The sequence below is a fragment of the Peromyscus leucopus genome, chromosome 2 (assembly GCF_004664715.2).
Source record: "Peromyscus leucopus breed LL Stock chromosome 2, UCI_PerLeu_2.1, whole genome shotgun sequence".
Lineage (NCBI taxonomy): Eukaryota > Metazoa > Chordata > Mammalia > Rodentia > Cricetidae > Peromyscus > Peromyscus leucopus.
The window spans coordinates 142,506,016-142,529,934 of record NC_051064.1 but is presented as its reverse complement, the minus strand read 5'-3'; the positions used below and the strand labels follow the sequence as shown (position 1 = coordinate 142,529,934).

Genomic DNA, 23,919 nt, shown 5'->3' with positions numbered 1-23,919 from the left:
ACCCCCCTCCCTCCCTCCCCGCGCGCGCCCCAGAACACTCCAGGCTTACATTCAGCACCGCACCCAATTGGCTGTGTCTTCGGAGCTGTGTGACCTTAGGCCAATCACTTAGCTTCTCTGGGCCTCAAAGGCCCCATTGCGGGGGAGGGGTGGCACGGGGGGGGGGGAGGGGAAGGACTTCAAGAAGGGACGTTGTGGCCCTTGGCTGGGGACAGCGTAGAACACAGTGCTGGTGCAGAGCCCAGCTCAGCCACTCCTCCTGAACCGAAGAATACAAAGGGAAGGGCAGGCAGGAGGGAGACAGGGTGCTATAAGCATTTCTGTATGGCAACGCGGGATTTCTGCAGGCAGGTCTGAGGAGACGGGAGGTCGAAGGTTCCACACATTTCAGGCCTTGAGCTTCTCTCCTCAGTCCAGATGTCCTCCCCACCCACTCAGCCCCTCCTCCCAGGTAGAACTCCAGGTGGGGTCTCCACAAATCTGTCATACTGTCCTTTTATTGTGTATAGGTTGTAGAGACCAGACTCCCACGAACCCCCACCCTCCCTGTCCCCAAGGTCCCGAGACAGCAGGAGTCAGGGGCCCCAGGGACCCCCAGCTTCCCCCTCTCACGCCTGCCTCAACTGTGGGAGACGGAGTCACAGCCGGAGTCAGAGCCCTGGTCCTCCAGGGTTAGGGCTGACAAGGGTCTTTGCCCTGGACGTGGAGGGCAGAAGGGATCTGGGCTGGGGCTCTTCCTGTGGCCACCCTGTGCCGTGAGACATGGGAGGCGGGGCGTGTGGCTCTAGAGAGTTGGAGTCAGGGAGATCTCCCCAGTGCACAGAGGTGAGCAGCTGACAGAGCCAACCTTCAGCGACAAAACCTAGCATCCGACTTGCTCAGAGATGCAACATCCCCATAGATGAAACAGAGCTAAGTCTAGTTCTAGAGTGTTTTGAATTAGGCTTCAACCACTGGGAACGGGTATTTAAGGGCTAGGACAATGGCGTGTGTGTGTGTGTGTGTGTGTGTGTGTGTGTGTGTGTGTGTGTGTGTCTTCGTGGATTAGTAAGTCCCGTGACTGCTCTTGCTCCCACTTCCGGAGGGGACCCTCTCTGCAGGGGGAGCCACCCAGGAGCCTAGGGCTCTTGTGAAAGGGAGGACTCAATCCGACCTAAGGCACCAGCCGCTGGAGATAGGAGCCTCGTGCCTTTTTAATAAACGCAGGGGTACCGGCGTCCTTGCCTGGCACAGGTAGCTGATGGGGGCCCAGAGTGACAGACAGGTAGCCCTGGGTTTGAGGCTTGGAGAGTTGCAGTCCCAGGGAGGTGACAGTCATGGCTATCTCTCTAGCTTGCCTGAGGCAGTCCACTGAGGCCAGCAGCTCTTTATATTCCACTTGCCAGGAGGGTCCCTGGTCCCCTGCCCTGCAGAGACGCCGTTGATGTCTTTTGCTCAGAGGCTCAGTCCCCATCCTTCTCCCCAAGTTGATACCTCAACCTCTCTACTGTGAACTAAGATAGGGAGGTCTTTTCTGGGTGAGAGCAAGAGGGTCTTGGGACTGCCTTGGGTGGGAAGGAGGGCCCTAATTTGGGGTGTGTGTGTGTGACCCACCTGGGGCCTAAGAGTGTGTGGAGTGACTGGGACCTACACTGGGACCTACACTGAGATGTTCTGGAGGCCATTGTCAGGAGTCAGGACGACCTCACCAGCAGGCCAGTTGAGGAGGAGATGGGGGGAGGGCAAGGATAGGGAGACCCTCAGATTTTTATCTCCGTCCGGAAGGTCTGCTGGACATGTTCCGTGTGTGGGTGACGCCGTGCCCGGATGGTGAGGCTACCATCCTCTCGAAGGGCCGAGGTCACCGATGTAGGGTCCACATCCTCTGGTAGTTGGCACTTGTGGGCAAAGGTGTTCATGACTGTGCCATCAGCAGCCAGCTGGGGAAGGGATGACAGGTCAGAAGTGGCTGCCCTAGCCCTCGCTCCGTCCTGGGTCCTGGTCGTGCCCAAATCAAGACAGAGTCTCTTCTTTGTGTCCCCAGCTACCCAACTGCTATCAGGTGTGGGAGAGCCGCAGAGGTGTGGGCTAGCCAGGAGCCAGGGGCTCTGCAGAGGGGCTCCAGCGGTCCCTAGGGGAGCTGGGTGTAGAATGGGGTTAGGTGGGGCTCAGTTAGGGTTGAGCTTCCATTAGAAGTAGGTAAAAGTCTGGGACTCTTGAGCCATAGAGGGGAGATGACACAGCTGTGCCCTCTGGATCCCCAGACACCCTGAGTGTCCACCACTAGGGCCACCACCCTCCCCCGCAGTCCAGCTAGCACATAGTGTCCAGCGGAGTCGGCTGGCTGAGTCACCCTTGGGACGTGGGGCTGGCACGTGCAGTCAGTGGCCCACAGTCCTCGAACCCCTGGCAGGGCTTCTTAGTGTCCAGCCTGAATTAGGGGAGCTAGCCAGGCTTGGGGGGTGTTCAGGAAGGATTGGCAAATATCCTCTAAGAATAGCATGGCCCTAAGGACCGGGGCAGCCACTGTCTGCTGGCCATGCCTTCTCTGATGATCTAGCTATCCTGAGACTCTGGGTAAAGTGCATGGGGTTCAGGGTGGGTGTGACTCTGAGCTTCATGACTTCTGCTCAGCCTCAGGCCCAGTGTGGAGGCACTATAACAGGATGCACGCTTCTGGCTCTGGGATGAAAGAGGGGTGGAGGTATGGGATGAGTGGACTGCACTGCCCAGCTTGGACCAGGCACGGCCATCTTCCTCTACCTTCTGCCAAGGAGCTGTCCTCATTCCGCCATGGTCACTCATGTCTCAACCACCCAGGTTCCCTTCTGCCCACATCCCAAGATGCCTCTCTCATCCCTGGAGGATCCCCAGGTGCCCAAAGACAAGTTCTGTGAACGTTAGGTTGGAGGGGGACGTGAGGCGGTCCCTGGACTGTGAGCCCACCGGGGGAATGGCTACAGTTTGCCCTGGGGAGTAGAGACAGGGAAGGAACATCCATCCGTCAGGGTATGAGGTCTCCAAAGTCAGGTGCAAGTAGAGAAACCAGCTAAACTAGGCAGAATCCAGGGGAAGGTGGGGCCCCTGGGGTGGGACCCCCGGGGTGGGGCAGGGTCCAGACTCACCTTCTCAGCCCGCACCTCGATGTGGTTGTTGGAGGTGGTGACAATAATATCTTCAGGGGAAAAGTCTCTCATGTCCACTGTAAACTCATAGGCATCCCCGAGGGTTTTGATGTTGCCTTGTCCCCCGGGACGGGCTGTGGGCAGAACTGCTATAAGCTGGGCACCCAGCAAGCCCTGAACCGAACCCATGGGTTTCCACTCTTCCTTTGGGGAATGAGTGCCTCTCCCAGACAACAGACCCACTCCTCACCCTTGCAACTTACCTTGTGGGGAGTGGGGAGCCGGGGAGGAGGGGGGGGCAGGCCCCACTCTATTCAGTCTGTAATCTATGCATGCAAATCCCTCCTTTAGCAATTCTATCCAGGCCTGGAAGCTCCGGGAGGCCAGCCACCCCTCAATCCCAGTCAGCCCTCCATGTGGGACTACTGGATTCACATCTCACCCCTAGGGCCACCACTGTCCCCAGGAGGCCCACCTGTGTCCTAACCATATCTGTCCTGGTGACCAGGTCTGTCTGGGCAGCCACCTGTGGCTGTAACCCGTGCAGCACCCAGTCCTGGCAGGTGGGTGGCCGCAGCCTGCTCAGTGATGTCCCCACCTCAGTCTGTCCCCTCCCCTCAGAGCCTCAGCACTTGCCTGGGAAGGCCAGGGACTCAAGGTGGGGTCTCATGAAGCTGCCGAAGTCCTCGGAAAACATGCTCAAAGCCTTCTCCATGGGTGGGTCCTGGGTCGGGAGGGCACGGGAGGCCGAAGAGGAAGAGGAGGAGGAGGAGGAGGAGGAAGAATGGAAGCTTCTCTCCGCTCTGAAGGCGGAGGAGGTCCGGTGGCTCATCCACAGGCAGCAGAGCCCCTGTCCAGGCAGGGGCTGGACTGGAGAAACGTGTGGGTGCAGGCCTCCAGGGAAGCGTGCAGGGCCCCGACTGCCAGCGCTTTATAAGGCCCGATGTCCCTGGGCTCCAAGCCAGCCTCTTGTGTGCTGGCTAAATTTAGGCCTCTTCAGGGCCCAGAGGGGCCTGGAAATCTTCTTGGGAGAAAGGACCCTGCTGACAGCCTGACACACGGGCTGGGTTGGAGGGCTGAGCTCATCGCCTGGCACTCCAAGCCCAGAGCTCCAGCCCCAAGGGCCTCTGTAGCGGCCAGGGCCGGGGGTGGGTCCTGCCCTGGGCCTGCTCCAGGACTTTGTGGTTTGCTGTTTCCCTCACTAGCCAGGGACCCGACCCTCCTCTCAAACTGGTTCTCAGGACCTGTGCCTCCCTTGTCTGACTCCTGAGGAGAGGGCGTGCATGAGAGCCCTGCTGGGCTGTTTGTGAGATGCCAGGACCTCCAGGTTCAGTGGTCTCTTCAGAAAGGCTGAGACAGCCCAGGGAGGAGATGAGAATGCCTAGGGGACCCTTGTCAACTCCCATAGGAACTCCGCTCCTACACCCCACCTCACTCCGCCCCCCACATCCCAACTCTCCAGAACCTTGAATGACAGAACAGAAGAAAGCTGGAGGTGGGGTGGGGGCGGGGGTTGGACCCAGCTTCAGGAAGGGGCAGATAATTTGATAATTGTCCGTAAAGGTCTAGGAGGCTAAGTTTCTGGCAACAGTTCACTCCACCCAGGATCTTAGTCACAGGATTTCACGTCCAGGTAAAGGAGACTCTTGGAGACTCCCAGGGTATCTCTGGGCACTGCTGTCCTTTCCTGGTAAAGTCCTTTTTGATCTCCCATGGCTCAAAAAGAGGAGTTTTTAGGCCAGTTTCGAGACCAGGAAATAAAGCCTCCCAGGAAGGGAAGGGCTGGGCCTGCGTGAATTGGAATGGCTGGGATTCCATTCCAGATGTGCCTGCCCTTGTGCCCAAGAAGCCTCTTTCTTTTCACGGAGTAGAACCCCAGACTCTGTGACTCTGGGCAGAAGCCAGGCGAGGCCCTTTCAGGAGGCAGGTGGTCCATCAGTCCATCAGGCAGTTTGGGAACACAGACCTGCCCTTTCTTCCCATATAACCACTTCATTTCTCTCTCCCAGGGAAGCCTCTAGTTGCCCTGGCCTTCTGTCCAGAGTCCCCAGCACCTGGCAATGTGACATAGTCTTCGTGAGTTCTGACACCTCTCGGTACCCCTCATCCCTGCTCCTGGGGCAGGATCACCTAGGAGTTCCTGAATGTGAGGTCTGTGCCTCTTGTCTCTGGGTCCACAGAGCCAAGCCCAGAGCTACATTCCTGGTGGCATGGGAAGTTGGGACAGGGCAGGGCAGAGCTGGGGGTCTGAACGATGGTTGGCACTAAAGGGACATGTCACCCCCAGACTCCTGCTGGTACCTAGTCTGTGTTGCCTATCCTGGCTGGCAGGGCTTCAGGGAGTCACCTGTACTGAGAAGAGATGGAAAGAGGTGGGGGTCAGGTGGGGGCCCCCCAGAGCAGCCTTCCATGGAAACAAGAGCCAACAGCTAAAAGCAGACACACTGTCACCGTGACGGTGCTGAGGGCCTGAGTCACGGCTGCTGGGTGTCAGCTCTCTTTACTCCCCCACACCCGCCCACCATCCCCCCTCCTTTCCCCCACATCCCTGAGGAGTCATCCACATAAATATTTGAGTCCTCTGGCTTCAGTGGCCAGGCAGGACCTCAAAAGGTCATCAAGGTCATTCTCTGACACCAGACATGCGTCTGACAGATCACAGAGGCAGGAGGAGCTTCCAAGATGACCCAGTCTATAGTTGGGTGGGGTGGCACATGCCTGTCATCCCAGGAGGTTCAGGAGGAGTTCAAGGCCAGTCTCAGCTTCATAAGAAGCTGGAGGTGATTATTCCTGAGACCCTGTTTGAAAAACAAAAACAAAAAGCCCAGGGGACATGGCGGGAGAGGGGACGGAAGGACAGTGGCAATGGAAGGATGGGGAGGGAGGCACGTGGTGGGGCACTGTCACCTGCGTATGGCATGACCTTGCAAATGAGAGTGCACAGCAGCCGGGCTGTCTGCACGGGGTCTGGGGAAAGAGGGACATTCAGATGAGGGTGGGGTGAGTTAGGAGGAAGGAAGTGATGGAGTGGGAATGGGGTGAGAGGGGGTCACAGGGTGGGGTCAGGGTGATCGAGTGCACAGTACGCAGCATGAGACTGTCAAAACACAAGAACCCAGGGGCTGGAGAGTTGGCACAGCAGTTAAGAGCACTGGCTGCTCTTCCAGAGGACCAAGGCTCCATTCCCAGCCACGTGGGGGCTACAGCCACATGTAACTCCAGGTCCAGGGGATCTGAGCCCCTCTTCTGGTTTCCACGAGGAGCATCAGGCATGCATGTGGTGCAGAGTTATGTAGGTGGGCAAACACTAATACTCACAGAATAAAAAAGTATATTTTTTTAAAAAAGCCAAGAACTCCAAAAGCCAAGACTCCAAAAAAGATGATGGTCCAGTCTCTTAAATTTGGGGCGTCTTCCTCCCTGGGAGCATTTTCAGAAACACAGGGGCTCCCCAGGATTCTGGTCTGGGGAGCTGGAGAGATGGCTCAGCGTACTGCGTTGGCAGAGGACTTGTTCCAAGCACGCACAGTCAACGGCTCATAACCACCTGTAAGTTCAGCTCCAGAGATGCAGCCCCTGCCTCTGACCTCTGTGGGCACTACACTTATGCACCTACATGTAAAAACACATAATTAAAAAGAAAATAAAACTTAAAAATTTTTATTAGATTCATTTTTTTTTTTTTGTTTTGTTTGTTTGTTTCTCGAGACAGGGTTTCTCTGTGTAGCTTTGCGCCTTTCCTGGAACTCACTTGGTAGCCCAGGTTGGCCTCGAACTCACAGAGATCCGCCTGCCTCTGCCTCCCAAGTGCATTCATTTTTTAATCTTATGTGTGTTTTGTCTGCATGTATTCATGTGTACCATGTGAATGCTCTGTGCTCATGGAGACCAGAAGAGGGTGTTGGATTCCCTGGAACTGGAGTTACAGATGGATTGTGAATTATCCATGTGGGGGTTGGGACTTGAACCGGGGTCCTCTGTAAAAACAAGTGCTCTTAACCACTGAACCATCTCTTTGGCACAAAATAAACCTGATGATTTAATAACATAATCAATAAACAAATAAAATGATTTTGATATGGGGTGCTGAGGACCAGGAATTCTTTCCCTCAGCTCTTTACACAGCCAGCCTGAAGGCCAGAATCCACTCACAGAACACCTCCTGGGCGATGTTTAGGCCTGGGAGACTTGGATGAATGGAAGGCAGGCAGGTCCATGCTGCCAGGCTCACAGGCCAGAAGTGGCTGGGGCCCCGATCAAGGAAGGAGTTGGGTGGCGACAGGTCTGCTCCGGCTTCAGACCTGGTCTAACAGGAGGGCTGCCTCTGCTGCTCAGGCTCCTAAGACATAGGAAGACCTTGGGGCGGGGAGACTGGCAGGCAGGGTTAGTGCATTTGGGAGGGACTTACCCTGACCACAGGAACCCCTGATGCTCCTGCCTCAGTTTCCTGGTGCTCACAGTGGGGGGTGGACATGTGAGGCCAGCTGTGACACTAGTGTCAGCTAGCTGCCAAGACCAGGGACATGTTTGGGTTGTCCACAGAACAGCTAACCATCTGTTGACAGTTGGGTAGGCGAGGGTGGCCCTGGCTGTGTAGAACAGTAGGCCCCTCCCCCTACATCACAGAAAACATACCCGCTCCTGTTTTGAAGTAGCTAGGGTTAGACGCTGTTAAGAGTCTCGGATTTCAATCGGTCACTGGAGGAACATGTTTTCAGACTGGTGGCTTTGACCAGGGTGGCGGCAAGGGGAGATGGACAAATTACCCCTTGCCTAGATTTTTCTTTCCTCCTCCTCTTCCTCCTCTTTCCTCTTCCTCCTCCTCCTCCTTCTTGACACATGTAACCCAGGTTGCACTCCAATGTGCTGTGAAGAGGAAGATGACTATAAACTTTCCATCCTCCTGCCTCTAACCTCCCAAGAACTGGGACTGCACACATGTGCCACCACACTGGGTTTATGTGGTGCTAGGGACCGAACTCAGGGCTTCGTGCATGCTGGGCAGTCTTCAGGCATGCTGGGCAGGCTTCATGCATGCTGGGTAGGCTTCATGCATGCTGGGTAGGCTTCATGCATGCTGGGCAGGCTTCATGCATGCTGGGCAAGCTTCATGCATGCTGGGCAGGCACTCAGTTACTAACTGAGCTGCATCGAGAGCTCCAAAATCTTCTAAAAGTAGCCCCAGGCACAAACTCTTTATACCAGTATCCATTTCCTACTAAAGCTTTGGGAGCTTGGAGATGGGACAGACTGTCCGGGCCGAGCTCAGGCTCTGCCATGTGGCCATCCTTAAGAGACTGTATTTCTCTTTCATCAAGCATCCGCAAAGTGGTGTCGTTACTCCAGTTCACAAGGGTGGAGGCTGCACTGAATAGCAGAGCAGTGCTTCCAACACACACACACACACACACACACACACACACACTCACACACACACACACACACACACACTCATAGGTACATGTGCACACACCCACAGATGATGCATGCACACACATATACACATGCACATACACACATACATGTGTACACATATGCACATGCACACACATATTCACACACACACACACACACACACACACACACACACACACACTTTTTTTGCCACCTCCTCATGACATTTTCTCAGAGGGCCCAGCCAGAGCCACAGCTCAAGGGAGCTGGGCATTGAGGGGCAGTTTTCTGAGATTTAGGAACTAGATGAAAAGCTTGTTCATTTACTTGTCTGTGGTCCTTCCCTGAATGAGATGGGGTTGTCAGAGCGAGCCCACAGAACAGTGCGCATGCTTAGGGGTAGGCGAACCATGGTGGGAGTCCTGCTTCTGACCCTCAGCCTCTGGGGTCTTTGAGGTGTTGGTAGTGGGTACATGCCACCACCCCAGCTGGCCTCTGTGATCTCGGACAAGAAACCTTATAGTTCTGTCATGCTGTTATGGGCCGGCTCCCTGGATCTGGGGAGAACTCAGTCATTTGGGACAGTTCTGAGCATTGTGGGGCCAGCCATGGTGACCCCATTGCTCTGTACCCATGTGTCTTCAGCTGCACCCCTCTCCTCTCCCCTCCTCTTCTACTTTGAAACCCTTTTCTGTGTCCAGCTGAGAGCCCAGACCCCGAGGCTCAGCTACGATAGAGGACCCTCCCTATCCTGCACGTTCAGCGGCTCTGTTCCCAGGCTCAGACCCCAGGAGTCCCCAGGGTCCTACAGCATTAGCGCAAGCTCCTTCTGCCTAGCTCTCTAGCTGAGACAGTCCGCCCCTCCCAACTCCTCAGAAGCTTCCTGGTCAGTCAGTCTGGTGAGTTCTGACCAGTTTCTCAAGGACATTCGTAATGGCTTAACCCCGGGAGGGGAGGGAAGGGGAGGGTGTTGATTGGTGGAGGGCACACCTGTCCAGGTGCACCAGTACGACAAACAAAGAGGCTGTGTCCGGGCTTCAGCAGGACGCACTGGCAGGTGAGGGACAGCTGGGTGCTGAGTGGGGCACGGACTTGGACAGCATCTGCCAGGGTCAGTGCAAACATGTGGGGGGGGGGGATGTGGGACCTTGAGGTGTTTGTCCTCAAGGATCTCCTTCAGGACTTGGGGGGGGTCTTCTGGCTATAGGACATCACAGCTGCCCATTGGGACCCCACAGGGACAGGCTATCCCTGGGCAAAATGACCACTCCGAGTAGTAGAAATAGCCTAGAGTGTCTCTGGGGTAGTAGTGAGAGTTAAAACAGGGAATTGGTTCTGAACATGGAAGGACACTATACAGTGACCTCCTTGCATATAAGATGGAACCTTCCAGATAAGACACACACAAAATCCCAATGGGTCACGTGGCACACGCGCACGCACAATACACACAGCTTTCCCTCTTATTTAAGAAGCAGAGTGCATTGGACTTTGCTGGAAATGGGGCACAGGTGCGCTGCGGCCAGCTCACTGAACAACTGTCCACTTGTTAGAAAACAATGGAGGAATTAGTGGGACTTCGAGAGGGCTCCTCAGGGAAGCCGGTGACTCTGCGAGAACTGTGGAGTCCGTGTCCACGCATCCGCAGAAGCATCCAGGGTAAGAACTGGGTCCTCTTTATCTCAGAGTCCGCACAGAACAGCACCCGCCCTAGGCCCAAGATCTCCCCGCTTCTGTCTGCTTCCAGAGTCTCTTGGGTGGCAAGAGGAAGGGTCTGTACGTTCCCCTTGAATCTTTGCAGCCAGAGGCCAGAGAGAGCGGGGACCCCAGAAAGAGGCAGAGCACAGGCCCAGGCACTGGTGGCTACACCAGAGAGGGCGAGCTTCGAGGTGGGGCCGGAAGCTGGTGACTAGGGATGTAGCTGGTCACCCCTCCTCAGTGCTCTCTAGGATGTAGACCCTACACAAATACTGACCAGAGCTGCCATGCCAGGCTTTTCCCGTCCCCACGGCCCCTTTAACTGCTCCTCCAGTTCCCCATGTGGGCGGAGCTGGAGGGGAAGGTCAAAGGTCTTCTGCAGGGGTCCAGGCATGGTGCTCACAGTGTCACCGCACACACTTGTCACAAATCATGCTTGATCCTCCTGTGAGGCGGAGTCCCTCTTCATCATTTGGACCTTGGCCCCAGGGTTCCTACCCTGTTTTGCCTGGCCCTCCCTGCCCAGAGCCTGGGCAGCCCCCAGGGAAGGAGCTGTGACCCCAGTGTCCTGCCCAGGGGGCCTGGAGTGGCTGAAAAAGCGCCTGTTCCGCGTGGGTGAGGACTGGTACTTCCTGATGGCCCTTGGGGTGCTCATGGCTCTCATCAGCTACGCCATGAACTTCGCTGTCAGGAGTGTGGTCAGAGGTGAGGCTTCGCCGGCATGGCATGCACACCCCCTCCGGGCAATAGGAATCCTGCTTAGGCTTGGGATGCCAGCTGGACAGCCAGGGGCAGCGGGGTGGGGCAGGACCGTGAGTGGCCAGGCCTGGAATTGAACTTTACTTGGCTCTTGACTTGCTGTGTGTCTCTGGGCAGGCTCTGTACCCTGCTGGGCCTCTGCCATCTCATCTACACAGAGAGGGTGGAGTCTCCCTCATCTGAGCTTGGCCACCCCTGTTCCTTCTCTCCCACCTTGTTATCCGTTCAATGGCCCTTGACCCCAGGCAGAGTTTTCTCCCCTGCTTCTCATTGGGTGGCTGTGGGCCCTTCCCTGGTCTGTCAGTGGGCACTGTAGTGTCTGTCCCCAGGCCTGGAGAGGCTCTGGGTGGCTCCCTGACAGCTGGGCATCCCCAGCACACAAGTGGCTGTACAGGGAAGTTGGGGACGGCCACCTGCTCCGCTATCTCTCCTGGACTGTGTACCCTGTGGCCCTCCTGTCCTTCTCCTCCGGCTTCTCACAGAGCATCACGCCATCCTCTGGAGGTGAGTCATGGTCACCTGGTCTCTGGCCAGCCTGCCTTGTCCTGCAGTCCCCATGGGGCCAAATGTTTTCACATCCTGTGAGGCTTCTGAGGAGGGAGGACAGGGAACAGTGACATCCATGTTAGTGCTGAGGACGCAGGCTTGGAAGAGCCAGGCCACCTACCCAAAGTCACACAGGAGAGGGACAGCAGGGGACCAGGAACACCACCAGTTCTGTCTGACTTCCCTGGGCTCCTCTGGGCCGAAAAGGAGGATTGGTTCCCATTTAGGACTACAGCCAATGACCAGATCCCCTAGGTCTCTGGAGCTACCTCCAGCTACAGTCTCTGTGGGGGATGCGAGGTGAGGGGGATCTTGAAGGTACATCTGACCTCCAGTTTCTTCTTCTGGCAACTGTTATGAATCCTACTCATAGGGAGTATGAGGTTGTTTTGTGACTTTTTCTGAGGAGACACAAATGTGTGCTCATCCCATATAGAGAACCAACAACAGACCAAAGCAATAACTTCACATTACGGAAGCCATGAGTTTACTGGGCTTACAGAATATGGGTGAGGGGTGAGCTACAGGAGCTTAGAGGATTCAAAGGCCTCTGCATCACCAAAAAATCCCATCCCAGCATGGGTGGACAACTAATGAAAAGTGAGAATTGTAGGCAGTTCTACCAACTATCAGAACATTGCCTCTCCCCTGTATTTGTTACTGCTGATACAACCTTGGGGGAGAGGCTTTTTGAATCCTGTAAATTTCAGGAGTTTCCTGTGCCTTGTGAGTTTCTTTTTTTTTTTAATATTTGTTTGCTTGCTTATTTATTTATTGTTTTTTGTCAAGACAGGGTTTCTCTGTGTAGCTTTGGTGCCTCTCCTGGATCTTGCTTTATAGACCAGGCTGGCCTAGAATTCACAGAGATCTGCCTGCCTCTGCCTCCGGAGTGCTGGGATTAAAGGTGTGCGCCACCACCGCCCAGCTTTATTTTTATTTTATGAACATTAGTGTTTGCTGTGTGTGAGGGTCTCAGGTCTCCTGGAACTGGAGTCACAGACAGTTGTGAGCTGCCATATGGGTGCTGGGAATTGAACCCGGGTCCTTTGAAAGTACAGTTGGTGCTCTTAACCTCAGAGCCATCTCTCTAGGCCCGTGAGTTTATTTCTTTCTTTTTTTTTTTTTTTTTTTCGAGACAGGGTTTCTCTGTGTAGCTTTGCGCCTTTCCTGGAAATCATTGGTAGCCAGGCTGGCCTCGAACTCACAGAGATCCCTGGCTCTGCCTCCCGAGTGCTGGGATTAAAGGCGTGCGCCACCACCGCCCGGCAAGTTTATTTCTTAAAAAAGAAAAAAATAAATAAAGTCAGGGTCTTATTATATACTTCTAGATGGCCTGCAACTTGATACATACACCAGGCTGACCTCGAACTCATGGTGATCTGTCTACCTCTGCTTCTTGACTGCTGGATTAAAGGCATGAGCCACCATAGCCAGCTTATTTCTTGAATCTTAACCAGCCTCCCTTCCTGCTCTAGGTAGGAATGTTTCAGTTCAGAAGAAAAAGCTCCACAAGAGAGGCTCCGTAGGAAAGTACCCCAAGAGTGCTGTGTTCACAGGGTGCTAAAAGAATTAATGCAGACCCTTTTCTCCTCTGTCCTCTACCTACCTGAACCAGGGTCTGGAATCCCAGAGGTGAAGACCATCTTGTCTGGTGTGATCTTGGAGGATTACCTAGACATCAAGAACTTTGGGGCCAAGGTGACGGGCCTCTCCTGCACCTTGGCAACAGGCAGTACCTCCTTCCTGGGAAAACTGGTACAGACACGGAGGGCCCATCTGCCACCCTATTGTCCTGCCCTGACTTCTGTATTCCACACTACAGCCAGGCTCGCTTTGGGGAGCCCAGTCCTGGGGGAGCACATCCAGGTCCACAAATATCACCAAAAAAAAATAAATAAAAAAAAAAAAAAAAAAAAAAAGACAAGGATGTGGTGGTAGTCCATTGCTGGGTAATCTTGTGCTCTCTTTCCTAAGCCCTAAGAAGGAAGAAGAAAGAGAAGGAAGTGGTGGAGGGGGAAAGAAGGGTGGGGGGAGAGGGAAAAAGAGGAGAGTGGAAGGGGAGGGGGAATAGGAAGGGTGGGGAGGTCGAGTCCAGCTTCCCCAGCAACAGGACCGCACTGCCTCACCCTGCAGGGCCCCTTTGTGCACCTGAGTGTGATGATTGCTGCTTACCTGGGCCGTCTGCGCACCAAAGTCATCAGGGAATCTGAGGTGAGAAGCACGGAGTTGGGCCTCCTTGGGGAGGGGTGTGGAGAGCAGAGCCCAGGATACTCTTCCTCCTAGAATAAGACCAAGGAAATGGAAATGCTGGCCGCAGGAGCGGCAGTGGGCGTGGCCACAGTCTTCGCAGCCCCCTTCAGCGGTGAGAGCTCCCGCGCCCCCCCCCTGAGTCTGTGTCCTGCAGCCAGGGGATAGGGGTCCTTCTGAGCTGTGTGTCCCCTAGGTGTCCTGTTCAGCATTGAGGTCATGTCCTCTCACTTCTCCGTCTGGGATTACTGGAGGGGCTTCTTCGCTGCCACCTGCGGGGCCTTCATGTTCCGCCTCCTGGCGGTCTTCAACAGTGAGCAGGGTGAGCCCCGAATGGGGACCTCGTCTCCACCCTTCCTCTTCTGCCCCCTCTTCCTCCTTCTACTCCTCCTTCCTCTTCCCTGTCCTTCAAAGAGAACACAGGGTCTGACCTATGTTAAGCATGGATGACCGGGTGGAGAGTCCTAAGGGCAGGAAGAGTTGAGTCCCACTGGGAGACTAGCCAGGTGCCTAGCATTGCAGGGAAATTCCGGGGTTAGGTCTGATGCCATGTCCACCCTTGTGTGATTTATTCTGAGCCTTTGGGTGGGGAAGACTGGCATCTGAACCCCACGTTCTTCCTTCTCCAGAGACCATCACCTCCATCTACAAGACCAGCTTTCCGGTGGACATACCTTTTGATTTACCGGAGATCTTCTTTTTTGTGGTCCTGGGGTGAGTGGGGTCCCAAATCCTAAAAGCCATACTCAAGCTAAGGTAGTTCACCCTCACCTCCACTTCCAGGGCCATCTGTGGCATTCTGAGCTGCGGGTACAACTTCTGCCAGCGAACTTTCTTATTCTTCCTCAAGGCCAATGGCTTCACCTCCAAACTGCTAGCCACCAGGTAGGCTGGGCCCCTCAGGGAGTGGCCCACTTCCAACCTCCCATAAAGACCCAGCCCTTTCACTGAACCCTTCTTTCCAAAGCTCCTCCTCGCTCACACCTCACTTGTGGCCCCCTGTCAAGTCCTATAGCCATTGCCCCGCTTATGTGAAAATGAAGCCCCCCGCCGAGTCTCTGATCCCCGAGTTCACACCCCCTCCCTGATCCCTGTCTCTCCTCTCTCAACCTCAAGCATGCACACCTCCCTTTAGCATTCCTCATGCCCTGGGCCAGCAAGGCCAGTCCTCGTCCTGGCCTGCTACTCCTGCATCCCAGTCCCTTTCTGTCCCAAACTCTCCTCCAGCCTCTCCCCCATCTCACACCAGGGATCCTGGTCTCGGTCCACCTCTTTCTTCTTGCGGGGGCGGGGGGCGGGAGGAGCGTGAATCTGGAAGTTTCTATCTTTTCTCCTCTGTAGTCCTTTCTTCAGTGTGAACCCCAAGGCTGTGGGGAAGGAGAGGAGACGAAATGAAACTCTTGTCCCCCTACAGCAAGCCCTTGTACTCAGCTCTGGCCGCCCTGATCCTGGCCTCCATCACCTATCCGCCTGGTGTGGGCCGCTTCATGGCTTCCCGGGTAAGGGGCGCTGAGCTGGGTGGTGGGTGGTGAGCCCCGTTTGTGGTCTCTTCCAGCTGTATTTTTCACTCCGTCCCCTCAAACCCCACTAAGGAAAATGTCTACAGGTCATTTTTCAGAGGACAAGGTTGTAGCTCAGCAATGGCAGAGCCGTCCTCAGGGTCCCTAGCTGGGAAGGGGTAGAGTAGTTGAGGCTCAGGTGGGTGAGGGGACAGACGGGGACATGCTGACCTGCCACTGTCTCTGTCCCAGCTGTCCATGGGAGAGCATTTGGAGACACTGTTTGACAACAACTCATGGGCGTTGATGACCCGGAACTCGTCCCCACCCTGGCCAGCGGAGCCAGACCCCCAGAACCTGTGGCTGGAATGGTGCCACCCGCAGTTCACTGTCTTTGGGACACTAGTCTTCTTCCTGGTCATGAAGGTGGGTCCCTTGTATGGGCAGAGCCATGGCCAGTCCTGGGTGAGGGGGCCTGCTCCCTGAGCTGAAGCCTAGAGCCCTGCCTCCTACCAGCCCCCTGACCTGACCCTGACCCACTGTGTGCCTCAGAAACCCTCCCAGCCGCAATCCCTCCCCTCTTCTCTTCCTCCTCTTCCTTCATTTGAGGGGTACAGTCTCACTGTGTAGCCCAGGCTTGTAACTTATGTTCCTCCTTCCTCAGCCTCCCCGGTACTGGGTGACAGCCATGACCCACAGCAATTAGTTCTCTTTTTCTTTACAAGAATGTATGTGTGTGCATGTGCATGAGTGTGGGCATTTGAGTGCGTGCCAGCATGTCATAGTGTAATGTGGAGATCACAGGACAACTTACAGAAGTCAGTTTTTTCCTTCCACCATGTGTAGGTGGACTTTCCTTTCCTGCCCACCAGTTCCCAAATAACCAACATGGAGACTTAATAAAGGCTTGGCCGATAGCTCAGGCTTATTAACTAGCTCTTACAACTTAAATTAACCCATTTCTATTCATCAACATTCTGCCACGTGGTGTTACCTCTCATCTCAACACTCCTGTTTCCTCTCTGTGTCTGGCTGGCGACTCCTCTGACTCCATCCTTCTTCCCAGTGTCTTCAGTCTGGTTTTCCCACCTAACCTTTTCCTGTCCAGCTATTGGCCAGTCAGCTTCTTCATTAAACCAATCACAGCATAATATACACGGTGTACAGGAGGATTATTCCCCAGCAACCATGTGGATTCCAGGGACCAGACTGAAGTGGTCAGGCTCTGCAGCAAGAGCCTGACACACAGACCCTTGATCCCCATTATTCTTTGAGATGGAATAGCTGCTCTTTCATAAAGGACAGCCTGAGAGAGAAGAGAGGAACAGCCCTGGCATGTGGTTTGCACACAGTGGGTGCTTTACTGAGGATTGGTTCCTTCCCCTGGTTGGTGTCATCTCTAGTGCCAGATCCTGGGCACCTTTTCTCTAGGAACCTCCCATCCCTCCCTCGTCCATGCCCGACTGTTTACTTCTAACTCCTGCCATGTGTGTACAACCTCCCTGCAGTTCTGGATGCTGATTCTGGCGACCACCATTCCCATCCCCGCTGGGTACTTCTTGCCCATATTTATCTACGGTAAGATTGGAGTTCCAAAGGTCTGAGAGGGATCAGGGCCATTAGGGCCATGGCTTCCCCACACCATCTCTCTCCCAAGGTGGTACTGGGGATGAGGGAGGGTTTGGGAGCCTCGGGGCGTCAGGTCAGCGTGGTTGTTTCCTTCACCCTGAGTCTGTGGCAGGAGCTGCCATCGGGCGCCTCTTGGGAGAGGCCCTGTCTGTCGCCTTCCCAGAGGGCATCGTGGCTGGAGGTGAGGTCAATCCCATCATGCCTGGGGCCTATGCTCTGGCAGGTGAGTGGACTTGGGACCAGCAGGTGGGCAGACTTCATGGGTTGGACTGCCACAGGAGACGTGCATGTCACTGAACCATCCAGTGTGCCCACGCTCCTCAGCAGGCCTGTCCACTCCCTGGGCCGTCCCATCCCCCAGGCCTTCCAACTTTCTCTTTTTTTTCCCCATCCTCCACCTGCTCTGAATCCCTTTCCCAGTATCCTGCCATGACCAGGTACTCCCAACAGTTGCCAGGACGTGCTCTTTACGCACTGCTGAGCCTGACCACGGTCATGCTGTGCCCACCTTGCCCTCTGGGTGAGCCTGGCTCCTGGCATGAGTCACCCACCGTGGTTCCATTCCTGCAGGTGCGGCTGCCTTCTCGGGGGCGGTGACCCACACCATCTCCACGGCACTGTTGGCCTTTGAGCTGACTGGCCAGATTGTTCATGCTCTGCCTGTGTTGATGGCAGTGCTGGTGGCCAACGCCATCACTCAGAGCTACCAGCCCTCTTTTTACGACGGCACCATCATTGTCAAGAAACTGCCATATCTGCCATGGATTCGTGGCCGCAAAATTGGGTGGGCCTCAGGCTGGCTGATGAAGTGATGATGCTGGCTGGTCTGGGGGTGGAGGGACCCCTGGAAAACACCAGCACAGCTGACTTTGAACTATAGGGGTGTAGAACTGATACATAACTGCCCTCTGGTCCTCGACATCCCCAGGACCCGATGTGCTGGGTGAGAACCTGGGTCTGTAGCAGGCAAGGCTGATAGGGAATGAGCACCAGATGGGGAAGGCCCTTCTCTTTCCCTCCCCTGCTCTGATGGCCTTTCTGGGTGATTGGCATGCAAATGGGCTCCGAGGTCCTTCCTTGACCAGACTGTACCCTAGCATCTTCGGTCCCCAAAGTGGCATATCTCAAAGACTTCAAGAGTCACTGAATCCAAGGTCCAGCTCTAAACAAGTCTCAATTTCCCGGCCTTTAAGATACATGTGGTTTGGGGGTTGGGGATTTAGATCAGTGGTAGAATGCTTGCCTAGCAAGCACAAGGCCCTGGGTTCAGTCCTCAGTTCCGGTGGGGGGGGGAGATATATGTGGTACTAACTGGGCGGTGGTGGCCTTTAATCCCAGCACTCGGGAGGCAGAGGCAGGTAGATCTCTGTGAGTTTGAGGCCAGCCTGGTCTACAAAGAGAGTCCCAGGGCAGCCAGAGCTGTTACACAGAGGAACCCTGTTTCTAAAACAAAACACAAAAAAAAGATATGTGTGGTTCTCATAGCTTCCAGAGCAGTGGTTCTCAACCTGTGGGTCACAACCCCTTTGGGTCAAATGACCCTTTTACAGGGGTCACCTAAGACCATGGGGGAAACAGGGAGACCTACAATTCATAACAGTAGCAAAATTAGAGTTATGAAGTAGCAACAAAAACAGTTTTATGGGGTCACCACACCCTGAGGAACTGTATTAGAGGGTAGCAGCATTAGGACAGTTGAGAACCACTGGTCTAGAACTTACGGGCTCTTCCAAACCCATCCTTGAGAAACATGGGTCTTCTCCCAGCAGGGAGCCTTGGGATAACCCTGCCTTGTCCCGGGGGCCGGTATCTCCCCATTCCAGGGCCTGACAGGTGCCTGCCTCTGCCTACAGCTCCCACCTGGTGACTGTGAATCACTTCATGAACTGTACCCTCACCACACTGGCCAAAGACATGCCCCTGGAGGAGGTGGTCAAGGTTGTGATCTCCACAGATGTGCCCCAGTACCCCCTGGTGGAGACTACAGGTATGTAGCAGCTGTGAGGAGAATGTGGCTGCCTGGGAGGAGAGATTGGGCTTCCCTTCACTTTCCTCTAAGGCAACAAGGGTAAGCATGGCATCAGATCTGCTCCTTAACCCAGGCTCTGCAATTGGGCAATTGGGTGGCTGTGTGACCTGGGGCTAGTCCCTTAATTTCTCTGAGTTTCATTTCTTCGTGGAGAAAATAGACCTAAAAACTACTTCTCCTGAAGAAAGAAGGGGTGATGTATTTAAACTAAAGATAAGGGGTGCTTGTAAGGCAGCCTGGGACTGGTTCTTTGGATTCTGGGAACCAACCAAGCCTTGTGTGCTAATATTGACAACAGGGCTACTGCTAGGGTCTTCCAGAAGCTTCCTCCCTTCATCCCTAAGTGCCCCACCACCACCTGATTCCGATTGCCAAGATGAGCGTATTCTTTTTTTTGTTTGGGGGGGAGGGAGTTTCAAGATAGGGTTTCAGGGTTTCTCTGTATAGTTTTGGTGCCTGTTCTGGATATTGCTCTGTAGACCAGGCTGGCCTCGAACTCACAGAGATCCGCCTGACTCTGCCTCCTGAGTGCTTGGATTAAAGGCGTGCGCACCACTGCCCAGCAAGCTCATCCTTTTAAAGACAGATGAAATGGTGTTAAGTCTTAGGGAGGGATCTAACCCAAGTACCCTCTCTAGTTTACAAAGCACAGTACCTAAGTGGAGAAGATAACCCAGGTGGGGGAGGAGCTACCTGAACCTCACTAGGGCACCTATCCATCCAAAAATGTCCCCTCTCTGCACACTTGGCAGGGGTGGCACTGTTGGAGTCTGGTGCCCATTTGCCCTTCCGCAGGTCACTTGAGCAGTGAGCAGCAGGCACAACCACTGCCATCTATATGCCCTCACCAGGAGGAATAAAGCTGGGCTGGAGAGGTGGCTCAGAGGTTAACAGCACTGACTGCCCTTCCTGAGTTCAATTCCCAACAACCACATGGTGGCTCACAACCATCTGTAATGAGATCTGGTGCCCTCTTCTGGTGGGCAGGCATATGTGCAGACAGAACACTGCATACATAATAAATAAATAAAAATAAATAATAAAATAGAGATGAGGAGGAGAAGAAGGATAGCCCTGCTAGAGGCTTCACCTCCTAGAATTGGTTTGGGTCATAGAACTCCCAATGAAACAGACCTCTGGATATCCACAGCCCACCCAGGAAGTAGCTAGTTTATATATAAAATGAGGGAGAGGCATTTCTACTGTGTTATCTAGTTGCCAAGTGCGTTTGTGGTGCTGGAGACTGAATCCAGGGCCGGTGAATGCTAAGCAAGCTCCCTGCTACTGAGCTACAGCAGCTGTGTCTAGTCCCAGGGTTTCTATTTACTGGAGAGAAGAGAAAATATCTAGTCAGATCCTCAGTGAAGAACTCGCTGGATGCCTGTAAACTCCCACCGTGTGTCCAGGCCAGTCAGGCTGGCTCAGCCCCAGAACTCAGTAGAATCTCAGATTATAGTGAGCCTCAGGGTTCACTCTTCCACTGAAGTGACTCAGATTTTTAACTGGACAGAAACCAGAAGAAAGCCCAGCTGTGACACCCAAATGCCGAGAGCTAATGTCCTCAGTTTCTCCCTCCTAAAATGGGTGGTGAGGGTATCAGAATGTCCGCCGGCCTGCTGGCAGCCTTGCCTAGCTGCCCTCAGCTGCCATGTTCCTGTGGAAGCTGAATGGTTTAGGGCAACAATTAAGCCACCAAAGCCTCAGTTTCCTCTTCCGTAAATTGGGTGATAAGCATTCTAAAGGCCACACACATGCTTATGTAAGTTTCCTCAGACATGAGAGCACCCTGCAAGTTCTCAGCACATAGTAGGTACTCAGCAAATGCGACTTCTGTGTCCATAATGTATCTGTCCCTCTGCATTTCCTAGAGTCTCAGACGCTGGTGGGCATTGTAAAAAGGACCGACTTGGTGCAAGCCCTCCAGATTGAGCCAGCTTCCTGGGCTCCAGGCCAACAGGTGGGTCCCTTGCCAGGTGTAGGGACAGGGTGGGGCTGGTGAGCCAGGCCGTGAGAGGAGGAGATGGCTAACCTTTTAGAGAGAGGCGTTCGGAGATGAGGATCTAGAAGAAGGTGGCTGAGCCCAGGCCCCCTGTTCCCAGCCCTGTCTCCAGGATATCTTGGCAAGTGGCTGCCCCACACAACCAGTGACACTGAAGCTGTCACCAGAGACCTCCCTGCATGAGGTAAAACTAGAGAGTGGGGGTGGAGGCCTGTTGGGGAAGGCTGGTTAATGGTGGACCACCAGGTTCCTTCCATCGGAGGCTTCGCCCAGCGCCTCGCGTGGACGCTGGCTCCCCTTAGTGGTCAGATTGCACATCGCAGTCTGCTCACCAGGCGTAGAGAAGGGTCTGTGGGCAGAGGGATGTCAGCCCTCCCTCTCAATCCCCTCCAGACACACAACCTCTTTGAGCTGCTGAACCTTCAGTTGCTGTTCGTGACGTCACAGGGCAGAGCTGTGGGCTCCGTGACCTGGGTGGAGGTACTAGGATCTTGAGGGCGGGCAAAGCTGAGGATGTGGGATTACCAAATTCCTTCCTGCCAAAAGCTTAAGGACTCTGATGTAACCCACTTAACGGATGAGGGTGGCCACTGGGTCTGGGACCCCAAACATTGGCTGCCACTCTCTGGGTTCTTTGATTCTATCTATGCATGGGACAGGACCCCCCACTCTGAATCTTCCTTAAGGGGAGCCACCAAGCCTAAGCCCCCGAGGGGACAGGTTTTCACCTCCTCTAACCATTCCTCCTCCCTACCTTCTATTTCTCTGTTAGTTGAAGAAAGCAATTTCAACCCTGACCAATCCGCCCACCCCAAAGTGAGTCAGTGTGTGTGTGTGTGCAGCCTAGGGGTGGCAGTGGGGGGTGGCCTGGGGAGTGGTAGCCCCAGCGGGAGGGAGGAGGCAGCCTTGGGGTCTGCAGCCTGGAGGGGGTGGCAGCAGGGGTGGGGGTGGGGTAGGTGGTGGGTGGGTACAGGGATGGCAGCCTCGGGCCAGCAGCCTGGCACCCAGCCTCTCAGCTGCGGCCCAGCTCAGTTTCTTGGCACAACAGGGCACCTCCACTCAGCCAAGAAGAGAGCCCCACATTCACTTCTCCCCGTCCGGAAGGAGCTGAGAGTAAATGAAGGCGTCAATGTGTCACCAAGGGGACTCTTGTGCCTTCTGGGGTTGTCTGTTGCCAAACAAGAGCTTCTGAGAAAAATAAAACTGATGTCTAGATCTACTGTCCATCCCTCTTCTCCTTTAAGGGTGAGAAGGAGGGTGTCTGGGCTCAAACAGGCCTCTTTTAGTGCCTTCCACACCATGGTGATCAAGGAGCTCCCTTGAGTACTCTATCCCTGCAATTATTTGGTCTGTCCAGACAACAGTCACAGGGTGTCCCCTGAGGACCAAGCTTCATGCTACCTACTTGGTCTGTGTCCTCCCCACCCCCAACCCCCACCTCAGGTACAGCAAAGCCAGCCTCCCACAGCTCATCCTCTTCAAGGGACAGCTCCAGCCTGACCACTGGGCACTCCAGCCCTTCCACTCAATCAGATGACTGCCTCAACATAAGTGCAGGATACCCCAATACCTCAAACCACTCCATGGTCTGTACCCCAGTCCACATATCTATTCACAACCCTGAGTACTGAATGCCCTGCACCCCAAATGCCACACACAGTCCATGACCAATGGATACCTTGCCTGCCATACCCATACCATACCCTTTGTGCTCCCCAAGTTTTATAGCCCCACTTCACTTAGATTCCATACCTACTTTCACCCCCTCCACCATGTCCTATTCCCAAGGGACATTCCTGTCCATGGGGATTTTGTCCTCAGAAAAGCCACATCTGTCATTTCCTTCATGACCTAGTTCCCACCCCCACCCCCAGTCTGTGAATCAACCGTTCTAAAGGGGGGTTAAAAAAAAAGAGTACAGAAAAGAAAGGAAGGAAGGGAGGGAGGGAGGAGGAGGGAGGGAGGGAGGAAGGAAGGAAAGGCAGCCGAGGCTCATGCCTTTAATCTTGGGAAACTGAGGCAGCCTGGTCTACATAGTGAGTTCCAGGTAAGCCAGGCTGCATAGTGAGTCCTTATCTCAAAAACACAAACAGGACTGGAGAGATGGCTCAGTGGTTAAGAGCACTGACTGCTCTTCTGCTGCGGGCTGCAGGATATATCATAAGAACTCAGCTGGTATTGGCGAAGTCACTACCTGGAGGGATCAGGGAATTCCTCAAGAGGAAGCCAAATAAATCCCAAGGAGTTTTTGGTGTTACTTGGCTTGTTAAATATCAGCTGTCTTCTGTTATGAAAATCATGTGTGCCTTCATAGTTTTCCCATTGATTTTCCCTAAGAAGGACTAACAGTGTGGACTGATCACTCTCTGGACATACACATTCCAGGTACTTGGAGAACAGCCTCAGGAAAGACTTTCTCTGGAATCAGATATCTCCCTTAGCCACTTTTAAGAACTAGCAGTAATAACAGTCCACATGCAAGTCTCCTGATTTAAGATAAATTCCACAAGGAGACACTGCCTAGGTCAGGTGGACGTTAAGTAATAGTTTTACACAATTTAGCTTGGACCTCCTTTCTTACAGCCTTACTAACTTTATAGACCTTTAACTCCTTACCTAACCACTTCTAGGAATATTTAGATAACCTTCTGTGCTGACAGCTGTGCTCAGCCAGAATCCCAGTTCAAGCCTCCCTGTAATTATCATCATTGGCAGCATCTGGCCAGGTCCATCACCAGATGGAGGAAAGTACCTTATCAGAGATACCTCTGTACTCTCTAAGAACAGACTTAAGCATCCAGGCTACCTGTTTGAGAAGGCCTGGCGATGTGCCAATTAAGCCTTACTTCCTCCTTTCCCAAACCTTACCTCTAGTTCCAGATCTCCCTTTAACTATCACCAGAGGCATCTAGCTGTACACAGGTTGCCTAGCGACTGAGCACACTTTCCCCCACCCTGCAGAAAAAAATGGCAGATAGCTTGGACAGATAGGAGCCACAGGAAAAAAGAAGACAG

General features: G+C 54.1%; 2 protein-coding genes across 4 annotated transcripts; one reads left to right on the top strand and one right to left on the bottom strand.

The window, feature by feature from the left end:
- Positions 1–917: 917 nt before the first annotated feature.
- On the bottom strand, positions 918–4,031 carry Hspb7 (heat shock protein family B (small) member 7). The gene is made up of 3 exons (XM_028880689.2): positions 3,741–4,031; positions 3,105–3,238; positions 918–1,919 (listed from the first exon to the last, which is right to left on the bottom strand). Exons 1-3 carry the CDS (start codon positions 3,934–3,936, stop codon positions 1,740–1,742), a joined length of 510 nt encoding a protein of 169 aa, XP_028736522.1. The 5' UTR covers positions 3,937–4,031; the 3' UTR covers positions 918–1,739.
- Positions 4,032–9,452: 5,421 nt separating this feature from the next.
- Positions 9,453–22,123, top strand: LOC114700873 (chloride channel protein ClC-Kb). 3 transcript variants are annotated; one of them, XM_037203160.1, is made up of 21 exons: positions 9,453–9,555; positions 10,052–10,157; positions 10,773–10,901; positions 11,331–11,459; positions 13,117–13,256; positions 13,635–13,712; positions 13,785–13,863; positions 13,945–14,070; positions 14,378–14,462; positions 14,532–14,633; positions 15,163–15,247; positions 15,500–15,673; positions 16,756–16,825; positions 16,989–17,099; positions 17,447–17,660; positions 18,730–18,863; positions 20,774–20,862; positions 21,005–21,088; positions 21,298–21,384; positions 21,677–21,720; positions 21,953–22,123. In XM_037203160.1, the coding sequence occupies exons 2-21, from the start codon at positions 10,058–10,060 to the stop codon at positions 22,023–22,025; spliced, it is 2,133 nt and encodes a 710-aa protein (XP_037059055.1). In that variant the 5' UTR covers positions 9,453–9,555; positions 10,052–10,057; the 3' UTR covers positions 22,026–22,123. The 3 variants fall into 3 exon arrangements, with proteins under 3 accessions (XP_037059055.1, XP_028736524.1, XP_037059056.1); XM_028880691.2 differs by lacking the exon at positions 21,953–22,123 and having other exon boundaries at positions 21,677–21,724; XM_037203161.1 differs by lacking the exon at positions 9,453–9,555 and having other exon boundaries at positions 9,964–10,157.
- The last annotated feature ends 1,796 nt before the right edge of the window (positions 22,124–23,919 follow it).

Coding starts and splice junctions, on each gene's coding strand:
- Hspb7 (XM_028880689.2), bottom strand. CDS start 3,936: ATGAGCCACCGGACCTCCTCCGCCTTCAGAGCGGAGAGAAGCTTCCAT. Junction 3,239..3,740: donor TGAGTCCCTGGCCTTCCCAG/GCAAGTGCTGAG, acceptor TTCTGCCCACAG/CCCGTCCCGGGGGACAAGGC. Junction 1,920..3,104: donor TCGAGGTGCGGGCTGAGAAG/GTGAGTCTGGAC, acceptor TCCCTTCCCCAG/CTGGCTGCTGATGGCACAGT.
- LOC114700873 (XM_037203160.1), top strand. CDS start 10,058: ATGGAGGAATTAGTGGGACTTCGAGAGGGCTCCTCAGGGAAGCCGGTG. Junction 10,902..11,330: donor TGTCAGGAGTGTGGTCAGAG/GTGAGGCTTCGC, acceptor GGGCATCCCCAG/CACACAAGTGGCTGTACAGG. Junction 18,864..20,773: donor CCCCCTGGTGGAGACTACAG/GTATGTAGCAGC, acceptor TGCATTTCCTAG/AGTCTCAGACGCTGGTGGGC.